This window comes from Pan paniscus, chromosome 21, assembly GCF_029289425.2.
Source record: "Pan paniscus chromosome 21, NHGRI_mPanPan1-v2.0_pri, whole genome shotgun sequence".
NCBI classification, from domain to species: Eukaryota; Metazoa; Chordata; class Mammalia; order Primates; family Hominidae; genus Pan; species Pan paniscus.
The window spans coordinates 17,415,614-17,442,932 of NC_073270.2; the positions used below are offsets into that span (position 1 = coordinate 17,415,614).

General features: G+C 43.8%; 1 protein-coding gene across 5 annotated transcripts in view; it reads right to left on the bottom strand.

The window, feature by feature from the left end:
* The window catches only part of KIF16B (kinesin family member 16B), a 302,734-nt gene that overhangs the window by 256,688 nt on the left and 18,727 nt on the right, over positions 1 to 27,319 (bottom strand). For all 5 annotated transcript variants that reach the window (XM_003810588.6, XM_055105088.3, XM_003810587.6 and 2 more), the window contains exons 2-3: positions 2,335 to 2,404; positions 58 to 171 (exon numbers count right to left, since the gene is read on the bottom strand). In XM_003810588.6, coding sequence (XP_003810636.1) covers positions 58 to 171; positions 2,335 to 2,404 — 184 coding nt within the window. The remainder of the gene's footprint in view (positions 1 to 57; positions 172 to 2,334; positions 2,405 to 27,319) is intronic.

Here is a 27,319-nt window from a genome sequence, read left to right on the forward strand (position 1 = left end):
CATGTTTTTCTCAATGTGAAAATAAATCAACATAAATATTTTGAAAATATCATATACCATTTCTTGTGAAACGTAATCTGGGCTTTTTGTATCAGCAGAATAAAAAGAAAAGTCATAGGTGAAGGTCTTGGTCCGTTCTCTTCCTGAGTCCCCAGTGCCTCCTTCTGGTATCTAGAAAGAAATGATTAGGATAATAATGATAATGTAAAGAGCACTGCCATTTGACCCAAATTTCCATGTTTATACCCTGACTAAAAACCATTTGATTCCTGCTGGCTTCTCTAAAAACATAAATAAATAAAATTTAAATATAAACTAAACTCCTTGCAGCAATCCAAGTTCTCTGTGATATGACCCAAGAATACTATTCTGACCTTTTCTTTTTATCACTATTAACTCCTAAGAACCCAACACTCCAGCCAGACTCTGTATTTCCACCTTCAGTGATTTTTTACTGTTCCCTCCACCTAAATCCACCAGAGTTGGGCTTTGCACAACTACAAGGGTGGTATTCACATAGATCATGATAAGATTGGCACCTTCTAGAGCTGTATGATTTGGTGGCCTCACTGAAAATTCTAGGTCAGATGTCTCCTCTTTCATGACACTTCCCTTGGACACTCCATGGAGAAGTAATTTCTCCTACCTCTGACAGCCTAGACTCTTCCAGGACACATCATATTGTGAGTTTATTGCGGATGTTTGCATATATCTTGTCCCCCTTGCTATATGCTTAAAGTACACCTCAGAACCATGTTTTAACATCTTCATATGCTCCCAAAGCCTGCTTATTGGACATATGCTGAATAACTTCAATGAGCACCACGTTTTCCACGATTCACATATTATAAAAAAATTGTTATGATTCTTATGAAAACACTAAAAGTCTAGGCATCTGTTCTGGTTACTCAAACATCAGATGATAAAATGTTTAAAAAACTCAAAAAGCAACAGAGTAATCGAGGAAAATAGATTCCATAACGCACAAAGAAAGGAGACTCATCCAGAGTCAGCGGTCTTTTACCAAAGCACTGTGAGCATAGAAAGACACATGAAGGAAAGACAAGGTAATTACCAGCAGGGAATGGACAAGTGACAACTGGGTAGAAACATGAGAATATGCGAGAGGCCAAAGGAAGGGAAAGAAGCACAGTGCAGGCCAGATAGAGCTGGAAGGCACAAAGGTTGTGCTAAGCAGAGGAAGAAAGGCATCCAGTGGAGAATGCCTCAGGCAAAGGACACCAGCGCCTCAATGGAGGAAATGAAATGATCCAGAGGCTGCCCACTTGGAAGATGGGAGCATTTCCCTGTTCTATCATTGGAGATCAACTCGCACTACTTTGAAATTGGATCTCAAAGTACCCAATCCTTTGAGCCACAAATTAATAGAAATCTCCTCAGATGTGAACAGGAGATAGATCTGACTTGGCCATGGAGCATCATGTCTCAGAAACCCAGACCTAAAAGTTAATGACAAATATCAAAGGAGAAAGGCATTGAACCCATAAAGTACTTCATTTCTTTCTTTCTTGTTGTTGTTTTTTTGTTTGTTTGTTTGAGATGGGGTCTTGCTCTGTTGCCCAGGCTGGAGTGCAGTGGCACAAACAGGGCTCACTGCAGCCTTGATCTCCTGGGCTCAAGTGATCCTCCCATCTCAGCCTCTCGAGTAGCTAGGACCACAGGTGTGCACCACTGAGCCCAGCTCTGATTTCTTCAATATTAATTTTATACCCCCGTTACCCTCCTCAGCGAAAAGCATTCAGTGCCCTTCAAAAATTTGCTAACCAAATAAACAAACAGGATATTTTTCAGTGCCAAAGGAGAAACTTGCCATCTTGAAAATTTTTTTTAACTTTTTTTCCAGAAAAGAAATTTGGTGGTTTTTTTTTTATCTTTCCTCCCTGAGTTTTGAATAATAGTATCAGTTCTTCTTCAAGGATTACCAAACATGATCCTCTTCATTAAAAATGGAAAAAAATATAGGGGCAAAGCTTATTTAATGTTCCCAGAACACAGTCAATTGCCAGGCTAAGTCCCTACTATGAGGACACAGGATGAAAATGCCCGAATCTGGGATAGACTCAGGAGCTCCTGGACCAGAGCAACAGCTTGGATTTGGCTTCCAGATCAAATAAAGCCAGGAATGGGAAAGGAAACGGGATCAACTCTTCTGCTTCAAGACTGAGCCCAAGCCAGGTGCAAGCTGACGTGGCTAACTGCACTGGAAAGGAGGGTGTGGAAACAGCAGACAGGCTTTATTTACTCATAAGTCATCCCCACAGTAAAGCAATCGTGGGGCTCTTGGAACTTAAGCAAGGCCAGGTCATGACTTGCCTTTAAGTTTGTGATTGTCGTTTTGCTTTTCTCCATCTGAATAATGAACTTGGCCTCCAAGTCCTTTTCCCTGCAACACAAATAATTCAGTAGTGGTTAGAAGAGAAAAGATTATTAAAAACAAAACAAAACTAAACCCATTTGTTTTATTTACTTTTTACGTTAGGAGTTTATTTTCAAATGGCATCTGAGGAGCAATCCCAGACACGGCTCCTCCCAAATCCTTACTAATATAACATGAAGATATGCAAAATGATGCCACCATCAACAATTATGGCTGATACACAGTGTGTTGTTAAACCCTGAAAGAATTTCCAATTGTAAGCCAAAAGAAGAGTAAATGAAATAACAGACACCACAAAGAGCTAAGACTCACCAAAAAAAAGTAGCCCCCCTCACCTTGTTACAAAGAGAAAGAGACCTCAGCCCCCTACCCAAGATGAAAACCAAAAAGAAAACTGGAGTGGTTACAAGCAGGTGCTGCTTCCAGAAGCAGCCAGGGCACTGTTGCCTCCTCCTACCTTCTTTCTACATCTGTTCAGAAACTGAATTTCTCAGAAAACAGCAGAACAGGAGGACTCCTAAAGAGTACAGTTCCCTAGAATAAATGATCATACATTTACCCAATGGAGTGTGACGCCACTGAACAAGGAATGAGGAAGATCCCTATACCTGTTATGGCGTGGCCACTGGGATATACTGGGATATACTGTTCAGTGGAGACAAAAGATGGAGAAAATCTATGTAGAAAAATACAAATTATATTTAAACACTTTTTTAAAACCTATGTATTTTTCAAAAGGCTACCTAGGAAAAAAAGGGAAATTGAGGATAAGGATTTGGGGCGGGCAAGGGAAGTGGACAAGGATAGAAGCTAGATTTCTGCAAATATACTTTGATCTGGAGGTCATCTTTAGAACGATAAAAATAATTTATGCAAAAATAAAACAAAAGTTTTAAAAAACAAGCTATAATTTAGAAGTAAGTTGAAGCGAATGAATCTAGCTGTGTACCACAAAGTGAGAAACTATTTCAATTACGACTCTATAGAGGAATTTGACTGTATACTATAATGAGATATATCCTAAAAAGAAAAAGAACTACAAAGAAATCTTAAAGCATTTTTAGTAATCATATTTTTGGTGGTAATGTAAGTGCCATTATTCTGAGATTTCTGTCTGTGTACTGTGGGACATTACAAGAGTAATGATGTTGGTGCCCTAGAGAACCAAGGTTTTTGAAGTGGCTGAATGAGATACAAACATAAGTTTGATGAGGTTAAGTAAAAACTGTAGTCCTGGCCGAGCACGGTGGTTCACGCCTGTAATCCCTGCACTTCAGGAGGCAGAGGCGGGCAGATCACCTGAGGTCGGGAGTTCAAGACCAGCCTGATCAACATGGAGAAACCCCATCTCTACTAAAAATAGAAAATTAGCCAGCCATGGTGGCGCATGCCTGTAATCCCAGCTACTCGGGAGGCTGAGGCAGGAAATCACTTGAATCCAGGAGGCAGAGGTTGCAGTGAGCCAAGATCACGCCACTGCACTCACTCCAACCTGGACAACAAGAGTGAAACTCTGTCCCAGAAAAAACTGTAGTCCTGAATCTAATTGGAAGGAGTAGCAGAAACTTCATCTTTCATCCAAAATTTAAAAAACAAACAACTCCCTTGCTTTGTCCATTGAAAAGGCCTAGAATCTTACACTCAAATTATAGCCTATAAATAACATTTTCCACTAAAATAAGTCAGGGTTCCTTGGAGAAGTGATTCAATCCAAATACTGAACCATCTCTTCACACTATAAAGCAGGAACACTAACACAGGTCACTAGGGCTGTGGCGGGCACCTTCTAACACGGCTCCCAGTGATTGCCCGGCACTCACACCCTGTCGTGTGCGATCCCTGCCCTTGACTATGGGCTGGACCTGGTGAGTCACTTCTAATGACTACAACACAAACACACCCAGGTGATGGTCTGTCACTTCCCAGGCAGGCTTTCAAGACTGTGACTTCTGTCTTGCTAGCTCTCTCTTCTGCCCTCTCTCTTAGAGCCCTGGCAGTGTGAAAAGTCAGGGACGACAGAGTGAGGACCCCTGTGGACAGACCCAGCCAGCAGGAAACAGGGGCCCGCCAGCAGCACGCCAGACAGCCTGACAGGGCACGCTCCCCAAGCCCGCACCGGGACATGATGATGTGAGATGACTGGGCAGCCGTCTGGCACCCTGACTGCAGCGCTAGGGGAGAGCCGGAGTCAGAGGACCCTGCTCAACCCCACCCAGATTCCTGACCCACAGAAACTCTGAGATAATACATGCTGTGTTTTGTTGTTGTTGTTTGGTTTTTTTTGAGACAGGGTTTTGCTCCTGCCACCCAGGCTGGAGTGCAATGGCATGATCTCAGCTCACTGCAACCTCTACCTCCTAGGCTCAAGCGATTATCCTGCCATAGCCTCCCAAGTAGCTTTGACTACAAGCACGCACCACTGCACCTGCCTATTTTTGTATTTTTTGTAGAGATGGAGTTTTGCTGTGTTGCTCAGGCTGGTCTCAAACTCCTGAGCTCAAGCAATCCACCTGCCTCGACCTCCCAAATTGCTGGGATTACACACACGAGCCACCATGCCTGGTCAATACATATTGTTTTAAGCCCCTAAGTTTTGGGGTAATTTGTTATACACTAAGAGAAAACTAATACAAGGACCCTGTCAAAAGGACTCAGGAACCAACCTGCATAAGTTCCTGCTGCCCAAAGTTGAGAAATCTGGACAGCAAAGAAACTAAAAACCAACTGAAATAGATAGAATATATTTAAGCACATAAACTCATAACTTAAAAATAAAAACTCAATGGTCCCCTCTGAAAGATCAAAGGATCTGTCTCATTATTTTGAAAACTGTTAAAAGAAAGAATCAAGCATTTATCTTGCATTTCCAAAACTATCTATACTTCAAGTAACCAAACAACTGTGAAAGAAAGTTTCTCCTTTAGAGATATTCCAGCTAAAAAAATAAAGAAGTAATAACAAAATATCATTTCATCACCCCTGGTGAATTAATGGCTCTAGGGAGGGACCACCGATGGTTACCAGGCCAGCCACTGTGAGAAAACCAGGTACGAGGTGTATTCTACCTGAAGTACCAATGCGACTGCCCCAGGGTTCCTGTCCTTCCCTCCCAGGGATGGCCTGACTCTGACCTAGAGCTGCCCTATAGGGAACCAGCAGGAATGACAAGTGTAAGTGGGAACACGCCAATGTTCTCAGGCGGGGGAATCGGCAAAATCCAGCCTGTGGGAAAGGCAGCAGGGTAAATGACTCAGCATATTCCAAATTATGACAAATTGCAAAGAATATAACGATGAAAGGGAAATCTAAAGCTAGAAAAGACATTAAAGACATATCAACCAACTGGATCCCAATTCAAACCGAAAAAGCACTTTGAAAATTATAACCATTTGGGAGGCCGAGGCAAGTGGATCATCTGAAGTCAGGGTTCGAGACCAGCCTGGCCAACATGGCAAAACCCCGCCTCTACTAAAAAGACAAAAAATAGCCGGGCATGGTGGCGGGCACCTGTAATCCCAGTTACTTGGGAGGCTGAGGCAAGAGAATCGGTTGAATCCAGGAGGCGGAGGTTACAGTAAGCCGAGATTGTGCCATTGCACTCCAGACTGGACGACAAGAGCAAAACTCCGTATCAGGAAAAAAAAAAAAAAAAATTATAACTTACGTAGGGAAATGTTAACACTGACTAGATATTTGATGATATTAAGGAATTATTGCTAATATTGTAGGTATGATAATAGTATTATGACTTAAAAAAACCTTTTAGAGATACATATTGAAATATTTACAAATCAAATGATATGTTACCTGGGATTTACTTTAAAATAATCCAGGTATGGGGAAACCAGCTAAGGGGTAACATCTTGGCCAGCTCAGATGAACAGAGACAAAATAAATATCAGTTGTGAACAAACCCAAAAAGCATTTACAGTAAACAACATTTGGGAACTACAGCAGATTCCCAGGGCCAAGTTTAACATTTCCAAGCCTGAAAAATGCTTCCACTCCAACCCACCAGGAGTTGGGCAATTCCATTGTGGACCCAAAAGTAAGAACTGCTTCAGGGATACCCCATGTTCATGTGGCTACAAAACAAATACTTCATAAAATTAAACCTTTCCTACAGCATTCAATTATCAAAGCATGTCCTGCTCAACAAGAGAACAAACCACCTGGGTTTATTTATATCACAGACCACCAAACCCAGATTCCTCCCATTCCCACAGTGGGTCCTTTTTTCTCAATCAATCACTAACCTAATGCATCTAGAGCTTTCATCTTAAAACCACTATTATCAACAAATACCTCTCAGGAACACAAAATTATCCAGCTACATAGAAATATTAGAAGTGATCGTGGTAATGCTCACATTGACTTGTCGATTCTTGCCTATAAAACAAAGTAATGTGGGTCATACAATGCCCACCAGTCCTGCTGGAAGCCAGAGACTCCATAACTCCCCATCTCAGAACCTTACACCTTTGGAGCAGCTAAATTTAAAGGGCCCTCCACATGATCATGTATTCTAACCTGCAGGTAACCAGGGCAGTGCGTTCCTAGTTCTAAATTAACATCCATTCTATAAAAGCACTAAGTGAGATACTGACTGAAAGGCTGTTATGCAATATGACTGTCTTTTTATTAGCTACTTCTAAAACGAAAACTGAAGATGCAGGTAGGTTTTGAAGGTTTCACCACCTCCCTGAAATCCTATGTGCTGGGATGAGTGGGTGGGAAGGGGGATCAGGAGCAGGAGGCAGTTTCACTATTCTGAGGGTCTACAGCATTCCTCAGTTTCTCAAAGAGTTCCATCACCCCAAAAGATAGGAATCCCTGCTCTGACTCTTAATACTCAAAATATGCTCCAGAAACCAGCAACATCAGCGGCTCCAGGGAAGCTTGACAGAAATGAAGGTTCTCAGGCCCCACCTAAAACCTACAGAATAGGAACCTGCATTTTAACAACTGTAAATGATTCTGATGAACGTTAAAATTTAAAAAGCACTGCTCTGACACTGTACTTAATATGACATAGTAATAGATGGGTCTTAGGTTTCCCCTTATGAAATAAACTACTTCTTACACTGGAAAACTCACTAACCTTTGTTCTCTGACTTTTAAATTTTATTTTTAAAATCACATGACAGAATATGGATGGATATACCATAAGTCAGCTAATACTGTCTCCATTCTATGCTCTTAAGTTGTAAGTGGCTTCTGACCAAGAGCAATAACTGCTGACATAATCTGATGAGAGATGTCATGTGAATGTCATGACACTCAGGTTCCCTCATTCTCACCCTGCCAAACCATGAGTGAGTTTCTAGCCCTTTCTCTTCCCAGACTGTGTTTCTCAATGTCAATCTAAGGCTACAGCCAATAATTTAAAATCATATCAAAAGATAATTACAGGTCATCAACATTAAGATCGAGGCCATCTATTTCAGAAAAGAAATTTCACAAATAATTTCCTAACTTGCTTCTTTCTTTAAGCATACAAACTGAAACAGTTAAAAAAAAAAAAAAAAAAAAAAGATGTGGCTGGGCACAATGGCTCCCGCCTGTAATCCCAGCACTTTGGGAGGCTGAGGTGGGTGGATCACAGGTCAGGAGTTCAAGACCAACCTGGCCAACATGGCGAAACCCCATCTCTACTAAAAATACAAAAATTAGCCGAGCGTGGTGGCAGGCTCCTATAATTCCAGCTACTCAGGAGGCTGAGGCAGGAGAATCACTTGAGCCCGGGGGACAGAGGTTGCAGTGAGCTGAGATCGCGCCACTTCACTCCAGCCTAGGTGAAAGAGCAAAGCTCTGTCTCAAATAAAAAAAAAAAATTAATCTAAAATTACTCTTAGTATTTATAACACAGATACTGGCTAGAATTTCAGCCATAAAGAACAAATCTCTTCCTAGTTCCTGAAAACACTTATAGAAAAGCCAATATATTTTTTACTGTTGAGTTCCTTGTATATTCTGGATATGAGTCCCCTATCAAATGAGTAGCTTACAAAAGTGTTCTCCTATTCGACAGGTTGTCTCTTCACTCTGTTTCTTTTGCTGTGTAAATGTTTTTCAGTTTAACATAGCCCCTTCTGTCTGTTTTTGGTTTTGTTGTCTGTGCTTCTGAAGTCTCATCCATAAAGTCTTTATCCAGAACAATGTCCTGAAGAGCTTTCCCTATGTTCTCTTCTAGTAGTTTTGTAATTTCAGGTTTTACATTAAAGTGTTTAATCCATCTGGAGTTGACTTTTGTATACAGTGAGAGATGGAGGTCATGTTTCTTTCCTCTGCATATTCTTATCCAGTTTTCCCAGCATCATGAAGAGAGCCCCAATGTATGTTCTTGGTGGCTTTGTCAAAGATCAGTTGAAAATATGTGGATTTATTTCTGGGTTCTCTGTTCTGCTCCATTGGTCCATGTGTCTATTTTTATATAATACCAATACCATGCTGTTTTGGTTACTACAGACTTTTAATATATTTTGAAGTCAGGTAGTATGATGCCTTCAGCTTTGTTTTTGCTTAGGGTTGCTGTGGCTATTTAGGCTCTTTTTTGGTTCCATACAAATTTTAGAATTTTTTTTCTATTTCTCTGAAAAACAATGTTGGTATTTTGATAGGGATTGCACTGAAATTGTAGATTGCTTTGAGCAGTATGGTCATTTTAACAATATTAATTCTTCTGATCCATGAGCATGAGATGTCTTTCCACCTGTTTGTGTCCTCCTCAATTTCTTTCATCAGTGTTTTGCAGTTTTCCTTGAAGAGATCTTTCACCTTCTTGGTTAAATTTATTCCTAAGTATTTTTCTTTGGTAGCTACGGTAAATAGGATTGCCTTCTTCATTTCTTTCTCAGCTATTTCATTACTGGTATATACAAATGCTATTGACTTTTGTATGTTGATTTATCCTGCAACTTTATTAAATTCATTCATCAGTTCTAAGAGTTTTTAGGTGAAGTCTTTGGTTTTTCTAAATATAAGATCATGTCATCTGCAAAGAAGGACAATTTGACTTCCTCTTTTCCAATCTGGATGCCTTGTATTTCTTTCTCTTGCCTCATTGCTCTGACTAGGGCTTACAGTATTATCTTCAATATGAGTGGTAAAAGTGGGTATCCTTGTCTTCTTCCAGTTCTAAGAGAAAAAAATTTCATCTTTTCCCCATTTGCTACAATGTTAGCGGTGGGTTTGTCATATATAGTCTTTATTATTTCAATAACTAATCCCATTAACAAAGGGCAAAGGACATGAGGAGACATTTCTCAAAAGCAGACACAGAAATGACCAACAGATATATGAAAAAAATGCTCAGTATCACTAATTATTAGGGAAATGCAAATCAAAACCACAAAGAGATATCATTTTACCCCAGTTAGAATGGCTGTTATTAAAAAGACAAGAAATAACAGATGCTGGCAAGCATGCTAAGAAAAGAGAACTCTTATACACTGTTGGTGGGAATCTAAATTAGTACTATGGAAAACAGAATGGAGATTTCTTTAAAAATTAAAAATAGAACTACCATACAATCCAGAAATCTGACTACTGGGTATTTATCCAAAGGAAAAGAAATCAATATATCAAAGGGAAACCTGCACTCCCATGTTTATTGAAGCACTATTCACAATAGCAAAGATATTATCAACGTAAGTGTCCAACAATGAATGAACGGATCAAGAAAATGTAGTATATACACACACTATGGAATACTACTGAGCCATAAAAAACAATGAAGTTATGTCATTTGCAGCAACGTGGACAGAACTAGGGGTCATTATGTTTAGTAAAATAAGCCAGGCACAGAAAGGCAAGTATCACAAGCTCTCACTCATATGTGGGAGATTAAAAAATGGATCATATGGAGATAGAGAGTAGAATGATAGATATCAGAGGCTGGAATGGGTGTACGGGGGTGGGGGGAGTGAAGAGAAGTAGGTTAATGGGTACAAACATAAAGTTAGATATAAATAAATTCTAATGCTTGTAAGCAAAGCAGGCTGACTACAGTTAACAACAATGTATTGTAGTTTTCAGAATAGCTAGAAAAGAGGACTTGAAATGTACCCAACACATAGAAATGATACTCCAGTGATGGATATCCCAAATACTTTATTACATATTCTAATACACATACCCCATAAATATGTACACAAATATAAAGTTTGTCAAAAAAATGTTGAGGAGAAGTAAAACCAAAACCAATGTGATATCTATGATGGTTGGAGCTATTAAGTGTTGAAACTAATTCTTTGTTACATGTCTTCCTTTGCAGATTCCTGGAGAACTGTCAAACTTCCAAATATTTCAAAGATGAAAGAAAGGAAGAAGGCAGACTCCAGTACTTCCTTCCCATCCACACCCTGTGGACCAACCCTACTCAGCCTCCTTCATCCACTGCAGACTCTGGCTTCTGCTCTTGGCCTTCTCTTCACCCTTAGGGGCTTTAACTGTCATAGGTGACTTCAGAGTCCATGTGACACTCCATCAAACAACCTTACCCCCAACCCCCCTACCCAACATTCAGTTACCTAGTCCCTTCCAATCTACCACCTGTTGAACTAGACCAGATCTCCCCACTTTGTAGGCCCTGTCCCAGGTCAGGCTACCCCCACCTCTAGTCTCTTTGCCTCCAGCCTCATCCTCTCTCACACACACTCCATTGTCTGCTGCCAGAGAGAGCCTTCCATAAAACACATCTCACCACGAAGCTCCCCTGCTTTAAACTCCTTCAGTGACTTCCCAAAGGCTACAGGATAAAGTCCAACTCTCAGTGCTACTATACAAAGTCCTTCGTGATCGGACCCTAGTTGACATTTCTATTCCAGCACTATATCCTGCCCCATCCTCTTCCCACGGTCAACTCCCAACCATCCCTCTAAATTCAGCTCAGACTTCACATCCTCTGTAGGGCCTTCACCAAGCCCTCTATCCTATCCCCTAGTTAGATGGCACTCCTGCTTGTCTCATCCACCAGACTCTTAACTTTTTAAGAGCAAGGACTCTGCCTGTCTGGGTTTATAGCCCTCCCCAGCCTCTGGCACATTGCCTGCAACTTTGAGGTGCTCCTAAAATGGCTGTTAAATGTGATGAACTTCCTGAAATATTAAACAAATGGCTCTTACCCCAGTGTACTCTTTACCACACTCATCCTCTTCCCACGTGGGTCTCCCTATGTGCCCCCTACATTCCTGGTTTTTGCCTTCCCACATACTATAGTATCTTCCCACTTCCCACCCACATGTTCTTTTTCTTTTTTTCTTTTCTTCGTGGTTTTTTTTTTTTTTTTGGGACAGGGTCTGGCTCTGTCACCGGGCTAAAGTGGAGTGGCACAATCTTGGCTCACTGCAACCTCCGTCTCCTGGGCTCAAGCAATTCTCGTGCCTCAGCTTCCTGAGTAGCTGGGACTACAGATGTGCACCACCATGACTGGCTAATTCTTGTATTTTTAGTAGAGACGGGGTTTCTCCATGTTGGCCAGGCTGGTCTCGAACTCCTGGACTCAAGTAATCCACAAACCTTGGCCTCCCAAAGTGTTAGGGTTACAGGCATGAACCACCATGCCCAGCCCTACCCACATTTTCAAGTAAGGCTTGTCTTGGGTCCAGTTTGACTCACCTCCTCCTGATAAACCATTAGAAACAACACCCCCTCATACACCTACCTAGTTCATCTCATCTGCATAGCTTTATTCCTGCTGATGTCATCTCTCCAATTAGTCCAGAGAACCTCAGAGAAGCCCAGCTTCCTTCACATCCACACTCTGAGTCCACCAAGCACAAGGGCACCACCCACAATCAGCACTGAGTGCTTTGTCTCGTAATTCTTCAGCTGAAAACTACAACGCCAGGCACTGAGATTACCCAGCCTCTCAGGTCAATTTCCTCTGACATTTAAGAAACACAGCAAATAAATCTTGACATTCTTCTTATATTGTAGAAAATAAATAATCCTAAGATATTATTTGACATTAATTTGATAATAGGGAAAAATGAACTATGCCTCTCCCTGGCCACTTTGGTGAATGGGATTTCTCAACCGAAAAGCCAATTATGGGTCCTTCATATAAATAAGTAATTTATTTGAAAGGTCTGGAAACTAGATGATAAGATGCTACAAATGAACCAGCTGGAGTACATATACTTAGTTATAGATCAATATGGGGGGAGGAGGACTAAAGGAAAGGAAAAGATTTAAAATACTCGACCAGGAAAAGAGAGAAATTATGTCAGCATTCAGATACATGAGTTAGAAGAACATTTCTTTTTAAAAAAATCCTATTGACATAGTTTCTACATTTGTCCCCACACAAATCTCATGATGAATTGTAATCTCCAATGCTGGTGGTGTGGCCTGGTGGGAGGTGATTGGATCACAGGAGTGGATTTCTCATGAATGGTTCAGCACCATCCTGTTGGTGTTGTCCTTGCCCTGAATGAGTTCTTGTGAGATCTGGCTGTTTAAAAGTACATGACACCTCCGCTCGCCCCACTCTTGCTCCATTCTCACTATGTGATGTGCCTGCTCCCACTTTACCTTCAGCCATGAGTAATAGCTTCCTGAGGCCTCCTGAGAAGCAGATGCCACTATGCTTCCTGTATAGCCATCAGTGCACATGATGAGCCAATTTAACCTCTTGTCTTATAAATTACCCAATCTTAGGTATCTCTTTAGAGCAATGCAAGAATGGCCCAACATGAAAAATTGGTACCAAGCAGTAGGGCATTGCTATAGAGATACCTGAAAAGATGCACACAGCTTTGCAACTGGGTAACAAGCAGAGGTTGGAAGAGTCTGGAAAGCTCAGAAGACAGAAGATGAGGAAAAGTTTGGAATTTCCTAGAGACTGGTTAAATAGTTGTGACCAAAATGCTGATAGTGATACAAACAGTGAGAGCCAGGCTGCTGAGGTCTCAGGTGGAAATCAGGAAGTTACTAGGAACTGAAGCAAAGGTCATCCTTGTTATGCCTTAGCAAAGAACTTGGCTGCATTGTGTCCATGCCCTAGAGATCTGTGGGAGTCTAAACTTGAGCGTGATGACCTAGGGATCTGGCAGAGAAAATTTCTAAGCAGTGAGTAACTTCTCGTGAGATCTGGCTGTTCAAAAGTGTATGACACCTCCCCCGACCCTTGCTCCCATTCTTGCCATGTGATGTGCCTGCTCCGGCTTCGCCTTCCACCATGAGTAAAAGCTTCCTGAGGCCTCCCCAGAAGCAGATGCTGCTATGCTTCCTGTACAGCCTGCAGAACCATGAGCCAATTAAACCTCTTTTCTTATAAATTACCCAGTCTCAGGTATTTCTTTATTGCAATGGAAGAACAGCCTAACATACCTATGTTAATTCAAATATCTTGAAGATGTTTTTAAGTTATTCAGCAATTCAAATTGATTCCATTCCCTCAGCTGATGATATCTGGTCAATCCATAATAAACAGCTAGACTGGGTGATGTTGGGATCTCCAAACTGAGACATTAGCCTGGAAGATTCTAAAGAGTGACTTATTTACCATGAGTTCTGAAATAAACCGGCATCCCAAGTGCACCTTAAAAGTTACAGACTATGAACCAATATTTAACTGCCTTCATTTTGGTGGCAAGACACTTGATAGCAAAAATGAAAATAAAAACTATACTTTTAAAAATACTACACGAGCTCCATGTATACTAATATGGAAAGAAGTCCACAGAACCCTGTAAGTGGAAGAGCAAGCAGCAAAACAGTGTGCAGATGACAATCAAGTTTGCAGCTCAATAAATAGATTAATAAAGCCAAAATAATATGCACATCTATGATTCTAGATGCACAAAACATTTCTGAACATTTCTGAAAGGATAAATAGCAAGCCATTCACAGTGGTGACCTCTGGAGAGTGAGTGGGAGCAGGGCTTCAGGGGATGAGAAAATGAACTTAAACATTTCACTGTTGGAATTCATTTTAGCAAGATTTGATATTCCTTCTACAGTTAAAATAAATTTAGTTAATTAAAAGACAAAAAGTCCCTGCTTTGAAATTCTGGGTGGCTCTTCATGCTCTAGAACAAGTCTACATCCTTATGTGGCATGAAAGCAAAAGCTACTGACCCTCCTCTCCTGATGACATGGCCATGAAACAGACAGCTCCTCGTGCCCTTGCACTTTCACACCTTCCCACGGTACTGGGAAGGTGTGATCATGCACTGCCTAGATCTGCCTCTCCCGGTCGCCATCCCTCTGCATTTCCACCAGGCAAAATGATACCCACATTCAAAACTAGTCCCAGTACCCCTTTCTCACAAAGCATCCTAATACCCTGGCTCCATGAATTAGTTTCCCTGTTCCACCCAAGAGCGCTTCTCTTTTCCTCTTGTATTAGGTTCCAAATAAAATACAGGAAGCCCAATTAAAATGAATTTCAGATAATAGTTAATTTTATATTATGACTGTGTCCCAAATATTGCATGAGGCTTCCGCATGCTGTTTTTGCTTGCTAAGTCTGACGCGCTGTTTCTTACCCAATGGTTTGCACTCATCAAGGGCTTCCACAGTTAGATGCAGATGTATTCGCCTCCCTACCCCAAGCCCAGAAAGCAAACAACCCGAGTCTTCAGTAACACCTGCACCCTCAGTACCCAGCAAAGTGGCAGAGGCTCCATAAGTTTGTGTCACCTCACCTATCTCAGGGCCTGAAGACAAACTCAGGGAGGGCTAGTCTCCTCCCCGAAACCATGTCTTCCTGCTGTTCCTTATCCTTTCCTATTAGAAAAAGAAATTTGTGCACAGCCTGTGACTCCAACCACTCCTCGCTGTTCTCCATGAAATCATGAAAGCCTCCATCTCAATTTTTTGAGAAAAACCCAGGGAACACAGATAGTAAAAAATTCTGGAATGGGTTTTTCAGGCAATCACCCTGACTTCATTTTGGCTTCTGAGAACACAGCTCACCACACAGCAGTCAGCTAGAGGTCAGTGGCACCATGACCTACATCCAAATGCCAACCTCGAGCGGCAGCTTGTGAGAAACTGGCACAGCCTCCACTCCGTCCCCCATGGGCTGCCAGTACGGAAGTACAGATGAGCCAAGGACAACGATGCTATCACAGCCTTATGAGTCTCCCATGCTAAGTGAAATCCTCACTTGACCTCTGTCTGCCACAACAGAAGGCCATTAAGCTGAGCCTTTCATTGTCTTCCCTGGCCTAGGGAAATGGTAATAAACCTAAAAAATTAGGCAAAGCACCAACTCTTACAGTTTACAGGTTGGGATCCCAGAGAAGCAGACATCTGTGGGAGTATAGCAAGCAGGGTGTTCATTAAGGTATGTCTTTGGGATCAACTCCTGGGAAAAGAAGGAGACTGAGGCAGGCCCAGGCAGAGGGAGAAGTGGAGCTGCAGCACCGACCCATGGACAGCCTTGGCCAACTCCACAGGCAGTCCTGGGGCTAGCGTGGCCCTTCAGAGTTGCCACAGGTTGGGCACAGATGGCCAGGCTTTTATACCCCTGCTTTGAGCAATCAGGGACTGTGGGCTGCGGTGGAAAGAGCTGGCAGCTGAAGGCTGGGCCAACCGTGCTGCAGCAACAAGCCCTCAGTGACAGAGGATCTGGGTGGCAAGCACGGTGCCTACTGTACCAACCTCCCCTTTAAAATGATGCTTTATAGGATGCACCACACCCAAGTGGCAGCATTCACCACTACACCAACTCCCCAGCAGAGGCAGAGAGGCCTGAGCTGGGGCTACCGAGCTAGACAGAAGGCAGATACTTTATTTTTTTCAGCTGAAAGGAGAATAGCCTAACAATCAGAAGAGCCTCAGTACAAAATGAGTTACCTTAAGATGTGCAGAACCATTACTGAAGAGGTTTAGTTAGAAGCTAGAGAAATCCTTATCTGGGATGCTGTATGGGGAGATTTATATATTCATTCATTCATTCCATAAATATTTAGTGAGAATTAATGCTTTCACATACCAGATAATAGCCTCAGTGCAGGAATAAAATGGTAAACAATACAGTCCCAGCCTGCATTTCACAGAGAGGCTTAGAAGAAAAACAAAATAATACTCTATCATTTTAGGTTGTGGTAAATGCTATAAATAAATAAAGGTATGTCATGGAAAAGGACTAACAGGCAGAGGCAAAGGAAGGCAAGCAGCCAGAAAAGACCTCTCTAAGGGGGTGAGATATGAACAAACACCTGAATGGGGCCAGGCAAATGGCCCAGATAAAAAAACAGCAGGTGTAAAGGCCCTGAGGCAAGAACCAGCCAGAGGCTTTGGGGGAAGGGCAAGAAGGTCACTGTGACTGCAGAAGAGAGAAACGGAAACAAAGTAGAAGACGAGGTCAGAAAAGCCTTGAGGTGGAGGCCAAATCATGCCAGTTCTTGCAGGCTTTGGCTAAATGGCTAAGACTTTGAAACTTAAATGTAATAGGAAGCCACAGCCACCAGATTTTGTGTACAGGGGAGTGGCAATGTCGTATTTATATTTTTAAAAGGCCCCTCTGGTTGGTGTGCATAGACTCTAGAGGGGTGGCAGTCTAGCAAGGAGACCACTCAGAAGGCTACACAAAGGATGCTGGGCCAGGGTGCAGGAGTGGAGATGCATCCAGATGACCGGGGTGGATCAGCAAGTTCCCCAGGCCTGCTGACAAACACTATCCTCTGAGGAGCCCAAACCCAGACCTACCAAATAAGAATCTCCAGGACACTGTATTTTAACCACCTAGGAGGTTCTGATGGTCAACTGGGTTTGGGACCGCTGCGCTAGTTTATCTGTGTTGTCCTCTGAGGAACTAGGATTCTATAAGAATGCGAAAGCTTTCACAGCTTTCACATTGTGAGATGCTGTTTCAGGTCCTTGTGAGATGCTGTTTCACTAGAAGGTGGTTTCATCCCTTCTTCTGAATGGAGCCCAACCCACCTATCCCCAATTCCAGAATAAAAATCCAGAACAGACTAGGGTTATCACCACTGACTTCCAACTGAGGTGCTCCTCTTCTGAGTCCTAGAACACCAAAGTTATTTGAGTGACTATTTTCCCACTTTTCCTAAAGAAAGTATATAACTAGAATTATTCCAGAAGCATAGGACAGAAGACAACTCATTACACATAACAGATGCCTTACTCAAGGTATTAGGACTTAATTCTATCTTGGAACCCTGGTTCTAGTTGAGAAAATCTGGTGGACAACTGAAAAATTTCATACATTACAAAATTCATGTCCCAAACCATAAAGGACTAAATTTTGCTCAAGACCAAAGATAATAATGACACTTTCATGGGGAATTTTGGATACTCCGCAGAAAGGAGATTTAGGGTCAAGCAAGATGGTAAGCGGCTTGAGAGTCAAGCTGAGGCTCAAGGAATGGAGCACTTGACAAGAGATGGACTTGGAAGAAGGAGACTTAGCCCATGACATCACCTCACACGTAAAGAAATGCAGGTCCAGAAAGGTTAAGTGACTTACTCAAAGCTCCCACTACAGAGTCAGCATTGTAAAAGGAACTCAGGAACTCAGTAAGCGATCAATACTTCAAAGCCACAAAGAACTGCTGAGAGCAAAGCTGGCACTCCTAATCTGATTTCAGCTACATCTTCCTGGAGAGGGTATGTAAGCTTGGGATCCCAGGGGAACACAATGAGCCAGCCAGTATATTTAGAGAATCCACACGATTGCTCTCCAAACAGGGTGGAAGTCATCAAATGCATCAGGCACTGGACAGGAGAATCGAGACGCGCACTTAGCCTCATTTCCCACCACACGACCCAGAGGCACCCAGGCTCCCCTGTCCCATTCCAAACTGTTCCTTCTTGCAGGTCTCACAAAGACCCGCCTCTGTGAGTCCTGGGCCTTGCTCATGCTGGTCCTTCTGCCTGGAATGTACCTATCTCATCCAAGTGACTTATCCTTCAAAGCCCATAAAAATGCTTCTGCAGCCGGGCACAGTGGCTTACGCCTGTAATCCCAGCACTTTGGGAGGCCAAGGCAGATGAATGAGTGGAGGTCAAGAATTCGAGACAAGCCTGGCCACCACGGTGAAACCCCGTCTCTACGAAAAATACAAAAATTAGCCAGGTGTGGCAGGTGCCTGTAATCCCAGCTCCTTGGGAGGCTGAGACAGGAGAGTCGCTTGAACCTGGAAGGCAGAGGTTGCAGTGAGCCAAGATCACACCATTGCACTCCAGCCTGGGTGACAAGAGCGAAAAGCCATCTCAAAACAAAAAACAAAAAAAACTTCCTCCTCCAGGAAGCCTTCTCAGACCCCTCCTAGCCAGCATCTTCTGGGTGACATTCCATAACACACCACAGCAGTTACCACATTTGACCTGCTTACTGATGGGCTACTATACATTTGTCTTCCCCACCAGTGTACATGCTTCCTGAGGCCAAAGATGATGCCCTGCTCTTCATATATTTCACAACATCTAGCACTGTCCTCATATATATCAAACACTTGATGAATGAATGAATGAATGTATAAGCACATGAAAGATCAAATGAAACAGCTAAAACAAGATACTATTCTTAAACTCGAGCACTAAAGTTAAACTCATACTTCAAAGCTTAGAGTAAATTTTTAATTTTTAAATGCAGATGGATTTTCCCCAAAAATATCAATTAACTTGGCAAATGTTAACTCCAAAGACAGAAATGAAGCTTGTTTCTCCCTGCAGTCACAGCTGCTGACTCTGACTCCAGGACCAAAGCGTTGGGGGCCTTCCATCTCCTTCTGAGTATCTTCTTTTGAGTCATGGAAAAAAGATACGGATGTGCACGTGGCCAAACTTCTTTGATATGCTTCCTCAAAAGACACAAACAACATGCTCATTTTAAAAAATGGAAATTTAGGCCGGGTACAGTGGCACACACCTGTAATCCCAGTACTTTGGGAAGCTGAGGCAGGCAGATCACTTGAGTCCAGGAGTTTAAGACCAGCCTGGCCAACACGGCAATACCTCATCTCTATTTAAAAAAAAAAAAAAAAAAAAAAAGGCCAGGAGAGGTGGCTCCCGCCTGTAATCCTAGCACTTTGGGAGGCTGAGGTGGGTGGATCACCTGAGGTCAGGAGCTCGAGACCAGCCTGGCCAACATAGTGAAACCCCATCTCTACTGAAAATACAAAAATTAGCCGGGTGTGATGGCAAGCGCCTATAATCTCAACTACTCAGGAAGCTGAGGCAGGAGAATTGCTTAAACCCGGGAGGCAGAGGTTGTAGTGAGCCGAGATCGCACCACTGCACTCCAGCCTAAGTGACAGAGTGAGACTCTGTCTCAAAAGAAAAACGTGGAAATGTAAAAGGGGTATTGCAGAACATAAGAACATTCATACTTATTTTTGTTTTCCTGGATTCAGACATTAAATCGACTATTCCATGCCCAAAGACATCCTAGTTTAGTGCTGCAGCACTATGAAACACAAAGAAGTGTGTTTTCTCTGCTCTTCATCCACATCACTATAACCCTCTTCCCAGTTTTATCTCTATTCTAGAAAAATGTTCTCAGTGGCAGCTTACAAAAAAATAAAAATAATATTTTGGCCTATAAAATGGAGTTGATTCCTTTTGTAACACCACCAGCTAAATGCCTTATACCAGTTAGGGAAGGGATAATGGTATAATTCAAACTAAATTGCAAGACTTTTTCTTCAAAAAGACTTCAAATCATAGTGGAACAAGATGCAATTTTGGTTTCTTGTCACTTTTTCACCAAGCATAGTGCCTAACATGTATATTGCCAAGCACAGTGGTTTAATAATTGGGAGAGGGGGCACTAGGTTTAGGGGACCTGGATTGAAATCCTGAGTCTTAGTAGCTTTGCGACTTTGGGTACATTACATAACTTTGCTAAGCCATGGTGTACTAATTACACAGCAACACTGTGGTTATTGAGCTGCGCTGATGTACAATTTTTTGCTGAAAGATGTGATAGAAGAAAACAGACAATACAAGGCCAGCTATGGAGTCGATACTCAATCTATCTGTTCATCTTCATCATGAAATCAAGATCCCTCCATTTATTCAGTTAATGTTTACCGTGTCTCTACTATGTGCCAGCTACTATTTGCAGCACCTGGAGATAAACCAGTGGACAAAACCAACAAAATGATCTCTGGGAGCTTACATTCTGGTGTGGAGGTTCACTTTAACATAACCTTTCTGACCCTTTCCCAAAATAGGTGCAAGTGGAATCTAGAAAATAAATGTTGCCAAGTCTTCTGGCCAGATATCATGAAAATACAGAAGCACCACACAGCTGACTTTATAAAAATCTTCAAAAGCTTTGTTCATGAAATGCTTTATCTACATCAACTCAATGCAGAGGCACAATTCATAAAGATAAGGCTAAGAGAAACACAAAAATTCTTTCACTTATTTTTATTTAATTATTTATTTATTTATTTACTTCAGATGGAGTCTCACTCTGTTGCCCAGGCTGGAGTGCAGTGGTGCAATCTTGACTCACTGCAACTTCTGCCTGCCAGGTTCAAGCGATTCTCCTGACTCAGCCTCCTGAGTAGCTGGGATTACAGATGCCCACCACGAGGCCTGGCTAATTTTTGTATTTTTAGTAGAGACAGGGTTTTGCCATGTTGCCCAGGCTGGTCTCGAACTCCTGACCTCAGGGGATCTGCCGGCCTCGGTCTCCCAAAGTCCTGGGATTACAGGTGTGAGCCACCGCGCCCAGCTTTCACTTATTTGTAAATTCTTGTGAATTATGTCCAGTTATTCTGACGACATACAGACTGTCCCATCTAAAGACACATAAGCATGCTGTGTCCTTCCTGTCCCATGCTCAGTGTCCGCATCCATCACCTCTCCTAAGGCAAGCTGGCCATGCCCACTCACAATAAATGACAGAGCCACCATGGCCAGAGGCAGGACAAACACATGCCTCCCCTTTACAAGGCTGTGAGGGATACAGAAACATGAATATCATGGCTCATGCCCTTAGATGGCCCACAATCACCCCACATGGGTGACAGCAAATGGCTAGTGCTGTCAATCAGGCATGGGTGCCCACACCAAGGAGAGACCTGACTTTGGTAAGTGAAACAAAGTTAGTCCAAAAAAGAAGCGCAATCACATTTTTTATTCTGGGGGAAAAGGAGTATGTCACCAGAAAGTTCCTTTCCAGAATATTCTTTGAAACTGTGTCATATCACCTTCTCCAGTGCCTCCACAACCTCAGCTTGATAAAGAACTGCTCCCCACCTGCCTCTGGTCTCACTCCTTTCCACAGCATGCTGCTCAGACACAGAGAATGCTATTCCCCACCTGCACTTTCTGAGGAGCGCTGCAACTCACGCAACACAAAGAAACAAAACAGGAAGAAATAGCAACACTCTAAACGCAGGCATTATTTTCATTTTGCTGTCATCCAGGAAACATCAGGGCATCAACTGAAGGCAAGCACGCTGACCATGGTCCACAGCATGCTGCATCTGGTGCATGTCCGGTAAACCAAATCCCAGCAGGGACCCCCAACCCTGGAGTTCTCCAGCTCTGCTGCTCACAGGAATCTCCTGGGGCTTCAAAAACCCTGATGCCCAGGCTGCACCCCAAACCAATTAAATCTGACTCTCTGGCGGAGGGAAGTGAGTGTCAGCTGAGAAGGGTGAGAATCAGCGTCCTAATTCTTGTTTCTCTAGCTCCCCCATTAAACGTTTCAGAGGCACAATTAGTGGCTTATCCCATAATGAGATGTCACTACCAAAGCCTAAAGGAGAAAACAAACTATGACACAGATCTGATCCCAACAGCCAGTTTCAGGTCTTCTATTAAAGAACTGACCAAGGCTTTGACAACCGCTCAGCCTCTGTCTACTCATCCATAAAATGAGGATGAGTCTTGCCTGCTCTACCACGTCAGAGGGAGCTACAAGGTTCAGAGGATGGATTCGGAGTGCACATAGAACAATAAAGCTGACACAGACACACATCACCGTTCAGCACCACCAGCCCAGGCTGCAGAAGCTCCTTTCAGAGCTGTATCTTGTTCAACAGGCATCCCAAAGCCCCAGGTCATGAAGCAGTACTGGTCTATGGGCAGTAAGGAACCGGGCCACACAGCAGGAGGTCAGCGGCAGGCAAGCGAGCATTACTGCCTGAGCTCCGCCTCCTGTCATATCAGCAGCATTACATTCTCATAGGAGAGCAAACCCTATCGTAAATGGCGCGTGCAAGAGATCTAGGTTGCAGCCTCCTTATTAGAATCTAACTAATGCCTAATGCCTAACGCCTGACAGCCTGAGAGTGGGCACATTGCAAAACCATCCCCACCACTGTGCCCTGTCCATGGAAAAACTGTCTTCACAAAACCGGTCCCTGGTGCCAAGAAGGCTCGGGACCACTGCTGTAGAAGATCCAGATTCCTGGCTATTTCCATACCCCAGGAGACAGACCCGCTTTCCTGATCTTAGTGACCAGAACAGGACCAGCTTGTTTACGCAGTAAGTGAGATGCAAGGCTGCTTGTGGCACAACTAGACGAAGACCACTGGAAGACGCCTCCCCAAAATACTGAAAACACTAATGCTGTAGAAAAGCAGCAAAGGGAAATGGTCTAAAGTAAATAAGGAGTTTTAAATAAAGTAAATAAAGGAAAAGAATTTTAAAATACTCATTTTCGTTTTTTTTCCCCCTAGAGAGCTTGTTAAAACACATGAAACATTCTTTTTTTTTTTTTTTTTGACACAGGGTTCACTCAGTCACCCAGGCTGGAGTGCAGTGGTGCGATCAGAGCTCACTGTAGCCTCAACCTCCCTAAGCTCAGATGATCCTCCCACCTCAGCCTCCCAAGTAGCTAGGACTACAGGCGCATGCCACCATGTCCAGCTAATTTTTTGTAGAGACGGGTTTTTACCACATTGCTCAGGCTGGACTCAAACTCCTGGGCTCAAGTGATCCACCATGACCTCCCAAAGTCCTGGGATTACAGGCATGAGCCACCATGCCTGGCCGAAACATGCATTCTAAACTGGAAGTTTTAAAATAGCATCCCAGGGCTAGAACGGGTGCTCTAAAACATTTTTAATTAGTTGCCAACATATTTAAAATAATATTTTACATGAGAGCCTGGATTTCCCACTTCTCTCAAAACACAGGAATGAAAATGCTGGCTGATGTGATGAAAATAATCAAGCTTACTTTGAACAAAACATGATTTAACCCAGCTAGGAGCACATTAGGTGTGACCGTCTAGGTTTTCTAATTTCTTATTTAGGATTTAGTGAAGAAACCACCAGTGAGGGGCTTTCTCTTCTTCTTTTTTTTTTTTGAGATGCAGTTTTGCTCTTGTTGCCTAGGCTGGAGTGCAATGGCACGATCTCTGCTCACTGCAACCTCCGCCTCCTGGTTCAAGCAATTCTCCTGCCTCAGCCTCCTAAGTAGCTGAGATTACAGGCATTCGCCACCATACCCGGCTAATTTTGTATTTTTAGTAGAGATGGGGTTTCACCATGTTGGTCAAGCTGGTCTCAGACTCCTGACCTCAGGTGATCTCCCGCCTCAGCCTCCCAAAGTGCTGGGATTACAGGCGTGAGCCACTGTGCCTGGCCGAGGCGCTTTCTCTCTCCTTTCCTCCTGTCTTTCCAGTGTGGGCCGCAGCTCTCCAGCTTTCATTCCTTCTGACTCCTTGCTGGTGCCTGTACCTCCCAAGGCCCTAAAGGTGTGCAACTTTTGAAGAATGAGGCTGCCAATCCCTGGAGCTGTAAAGCAGGGACAATAATAGCAGGTTCTTATCATTGAAGAATTCATCCCAGAATCCTTGAAATTGAATACACTACCACAGTTTGCAGACAGAAATGAAAGAAATAACCTTGTCCTTAAGCCAGAAGGGCCTGAGGTAAGAAAGCCCTCTGATATCATCAGTGTTCCTTGCAATCAAGCATAGACAGAGAGCAAAACAGGTCTGGCCTCATTTCTGTGGCTCAGCTGACCAAACAGTCTGTGCCCAAGAAAGCAGCCCCCCCTCCCACGACAGCTACAGGAGGGCAAAGGAAGGCTCAAGTTGCACCTGGTGGGACAGTTACACCTCTAATTTAGACATCATTTCAAAGAAGGAGGGTGGGCGTGGGGGCGCGGAGCTAACATATAATGTAACGCTACCCACTGTCTGAGGCCAAGAGGGCTCATCTTGAGATAACGTGATGACATCAAATGAGCAGTTCTACTTCTGTTTTACTCACGTCCTCAACTCTCAAGCGTCACTCTTCCACTCTTTTGTGATTAATCATGCCTTTTAATTCAGCCTTGTCTCTCCTACACATGGACACTTCCTCTGAGTCCTCCTTAGGTTTCATGGCTCTGTCTACATTTTCAAAGCTTGACAAACCCAGCTCAGCACTTGAAATAGGAAGCTCTCTAACACAAGAAAGCCTTTAGCTTCCTATAAGTCATACAGAGAAGGGAATTGAGAACAGCTACATGTGCCTCTGAAAATAAACAAGTGGATAAAATCATATCACGCTGAAGCCAGAGAACTCAAACTGCCGGTATCATCCCAGCATATGCAATATTAACACACAGCCATTATGAGCTTCGTTGAGGTTTTCAGGTGAGGCCTCTGGGCCTCCCACATGCTGCTCCATCCACCACTACACCTGTTGTCCCAGGCTAGTCTCCACTTCAGGTCTGTCTCTCCAGGTACCTTTCCTGATGCCACAAGTCTGTTAGACCCAACCCCCCACCATGGGCTTCCACAGCACCACAGCATCTAGTCAACAAAGGCAAGAACTGTGCCTAGCTTGGAGACCACTGTATCCTGACACGCAGCCTAGAGGTTTTTAAAGGTCTTAGGGGGCTCTGCAAGGTTAAAATTATTTTCATTATGACACCAGCACATTATTTGTCTTTTTCACACTCACATTTCTGATAGCTAAGGAAATATATGCTTATATATGCCTATGTTTTAACTTTCTATTTTAATTTATTATTATTTTTTTAAGACAGAGTGCAGTGGTGAGATCTTGGCTCCCTGCAACCTTCTGGGTTCAAGCAATTCTCCTGCCTCAGCCTCCTGAGTAGCTGGGATTACAGGTGCCTGCCACTACACCCAGCTAACTTTTGTATTTTCAGTAGAGACAGGGTTTCATCCTGTTGGTCAGGCTGGTCTCGAACTCCTGACCTCAAGTGATCCATCCACCTCGGCCTCCCAAAGTGCTGGGATTACAGGCATGAGCCACCGTACCCGGCCTCTATTTTAATTTCTAATGTGGCCTCCCAACTCTCCGGTCTCCACTCTCACCACCCATCTGAAGTTTCAGCCATTTCGTGAGACTTTGTAGCTCACAGTCACACTCCAGAGCCTGGGGTCTCTGTACGCTTTCTGCTTAAAATGCTACTGCCAGCCTTGTCTGTTGGCTGACTCATCCTGCCAGGGAGCCCTGCCCTCAGTGCTGATGTCCTCTAGGGTGTTTCTCCAGCCCTCCCAAGGAGCTCTACTCAATGCCTCCTGACCCCCACGCTGTCACGCCTTGAATGCAACATTATTAACTAGAGAACTTGTGAGGCTTTCTTTGTTTCTGTTGTTCCCACAAGATCATGAGCTACTTGAGAGTGGGGATCGTACCCTTACTCATCTCTAGCCAAGAAAAGCTCTGTGGCTTTTATTGAGCCCAACGGAGAGACAGACATTGAGCCTAAGAGAGTATCTACTGTTCACCAGCTAAGCCTATTTGGACCTCAATAGCTCAACTTCCCCCAAAACACCTTGCTTGTAAACATAAGCTCACATTGATGTTCCTTTCTCCAGACACCTCCTGTACTTTACTATCTACACAGCAGAACTTAGAACTCAGTGACTAGTAGACTTTGTCTATTCATTATTTAGTTATGTAAGATTCTTCTCCACATTCATAGCAGCAGTGGTCCATCTGCAGCAACCACTACCAAGACGCTGGCTACAGTGGGGGAGGTGCGGCTGGGCTGCATGCTCCACAGAGCCGGCAGGAACCAGGAGCAGACAGGAGCAGACAGGAGCCCAAAGCAGGAAGGAGTCCTGCACTGTCGCAGCCCAGCCAGGTGTGCGCACCCTTGGGGAAGCACTGACATGCCAGTCCACAGCCACTTCAGCCCCCTCCAGACTTTTAGCACTGATGAGCATGGGAGGGAGGCTGAGGTGGGGCTGAGGGCAGCTCAGCGCCGGCCTGCAGGCACCCCTTGGCATGAACAGCCTGGGAACCATGAACAGCAGCAGGAGACAGGCAGGCTCCTGGGTAGAAAGAAGGAGGTGGGTCCTGGGTGAAGCCCCAGCTTCAAACTGAGGAGGACCTGAAGCCTGCGGACCAGGCTGCCAATCCTGCAGAGTGGAGTGGGAACTTGTGGTTTTTTGCCGGGCCCACCCATAGCCACCTATGGACCAATCTGCACATATTTCCTCCCCTATGAGGCCCATAAAAGCCCAGGATTCAGCCAGACTCGAGAAGACAATGACCTGCCAGCTGCCGAGAGGATTTACCCACTCCAGGGTCTCCTCTCTGCTGAGAGCTGAACATTCAACAGATGACCTGCCTGCAGAGTGGAGCTACCCACTCCAGGGTCTCCTCTCTGCTGAGAGCTGAACATTGAACAGATGACCTGCCTGCAGAGTGGAGCTACCCACTCCAGGGTCTCCTCTCTGCTGAGAGCTGAATGCTCATCAGGACACCCTGCCTGCAGACAGGAGCTACCCAGTGCGGGCCTCCTTTGAGCTGTCTGTCGCTCAATAAAGCTCCTCTTTGCCTTGCTCACCCTCCACTTTCCCATGTACCTTATTCTTTCTGGACAAAAGACAGGAACTTGGGACCCATCAAATGGTGGGGCTAAAACAGCTGTAGCATGAACAGGGCCCAAACATGTCCCTTGCTCACCACATTGCAGGCAACAAAAAGGAAAGAGGGGAGAGAAGAGCTGTGGCCCTCTAGGGAGCCCAGGCCTAGGAGCTCCTGAGCCAGGGCTGTCACACC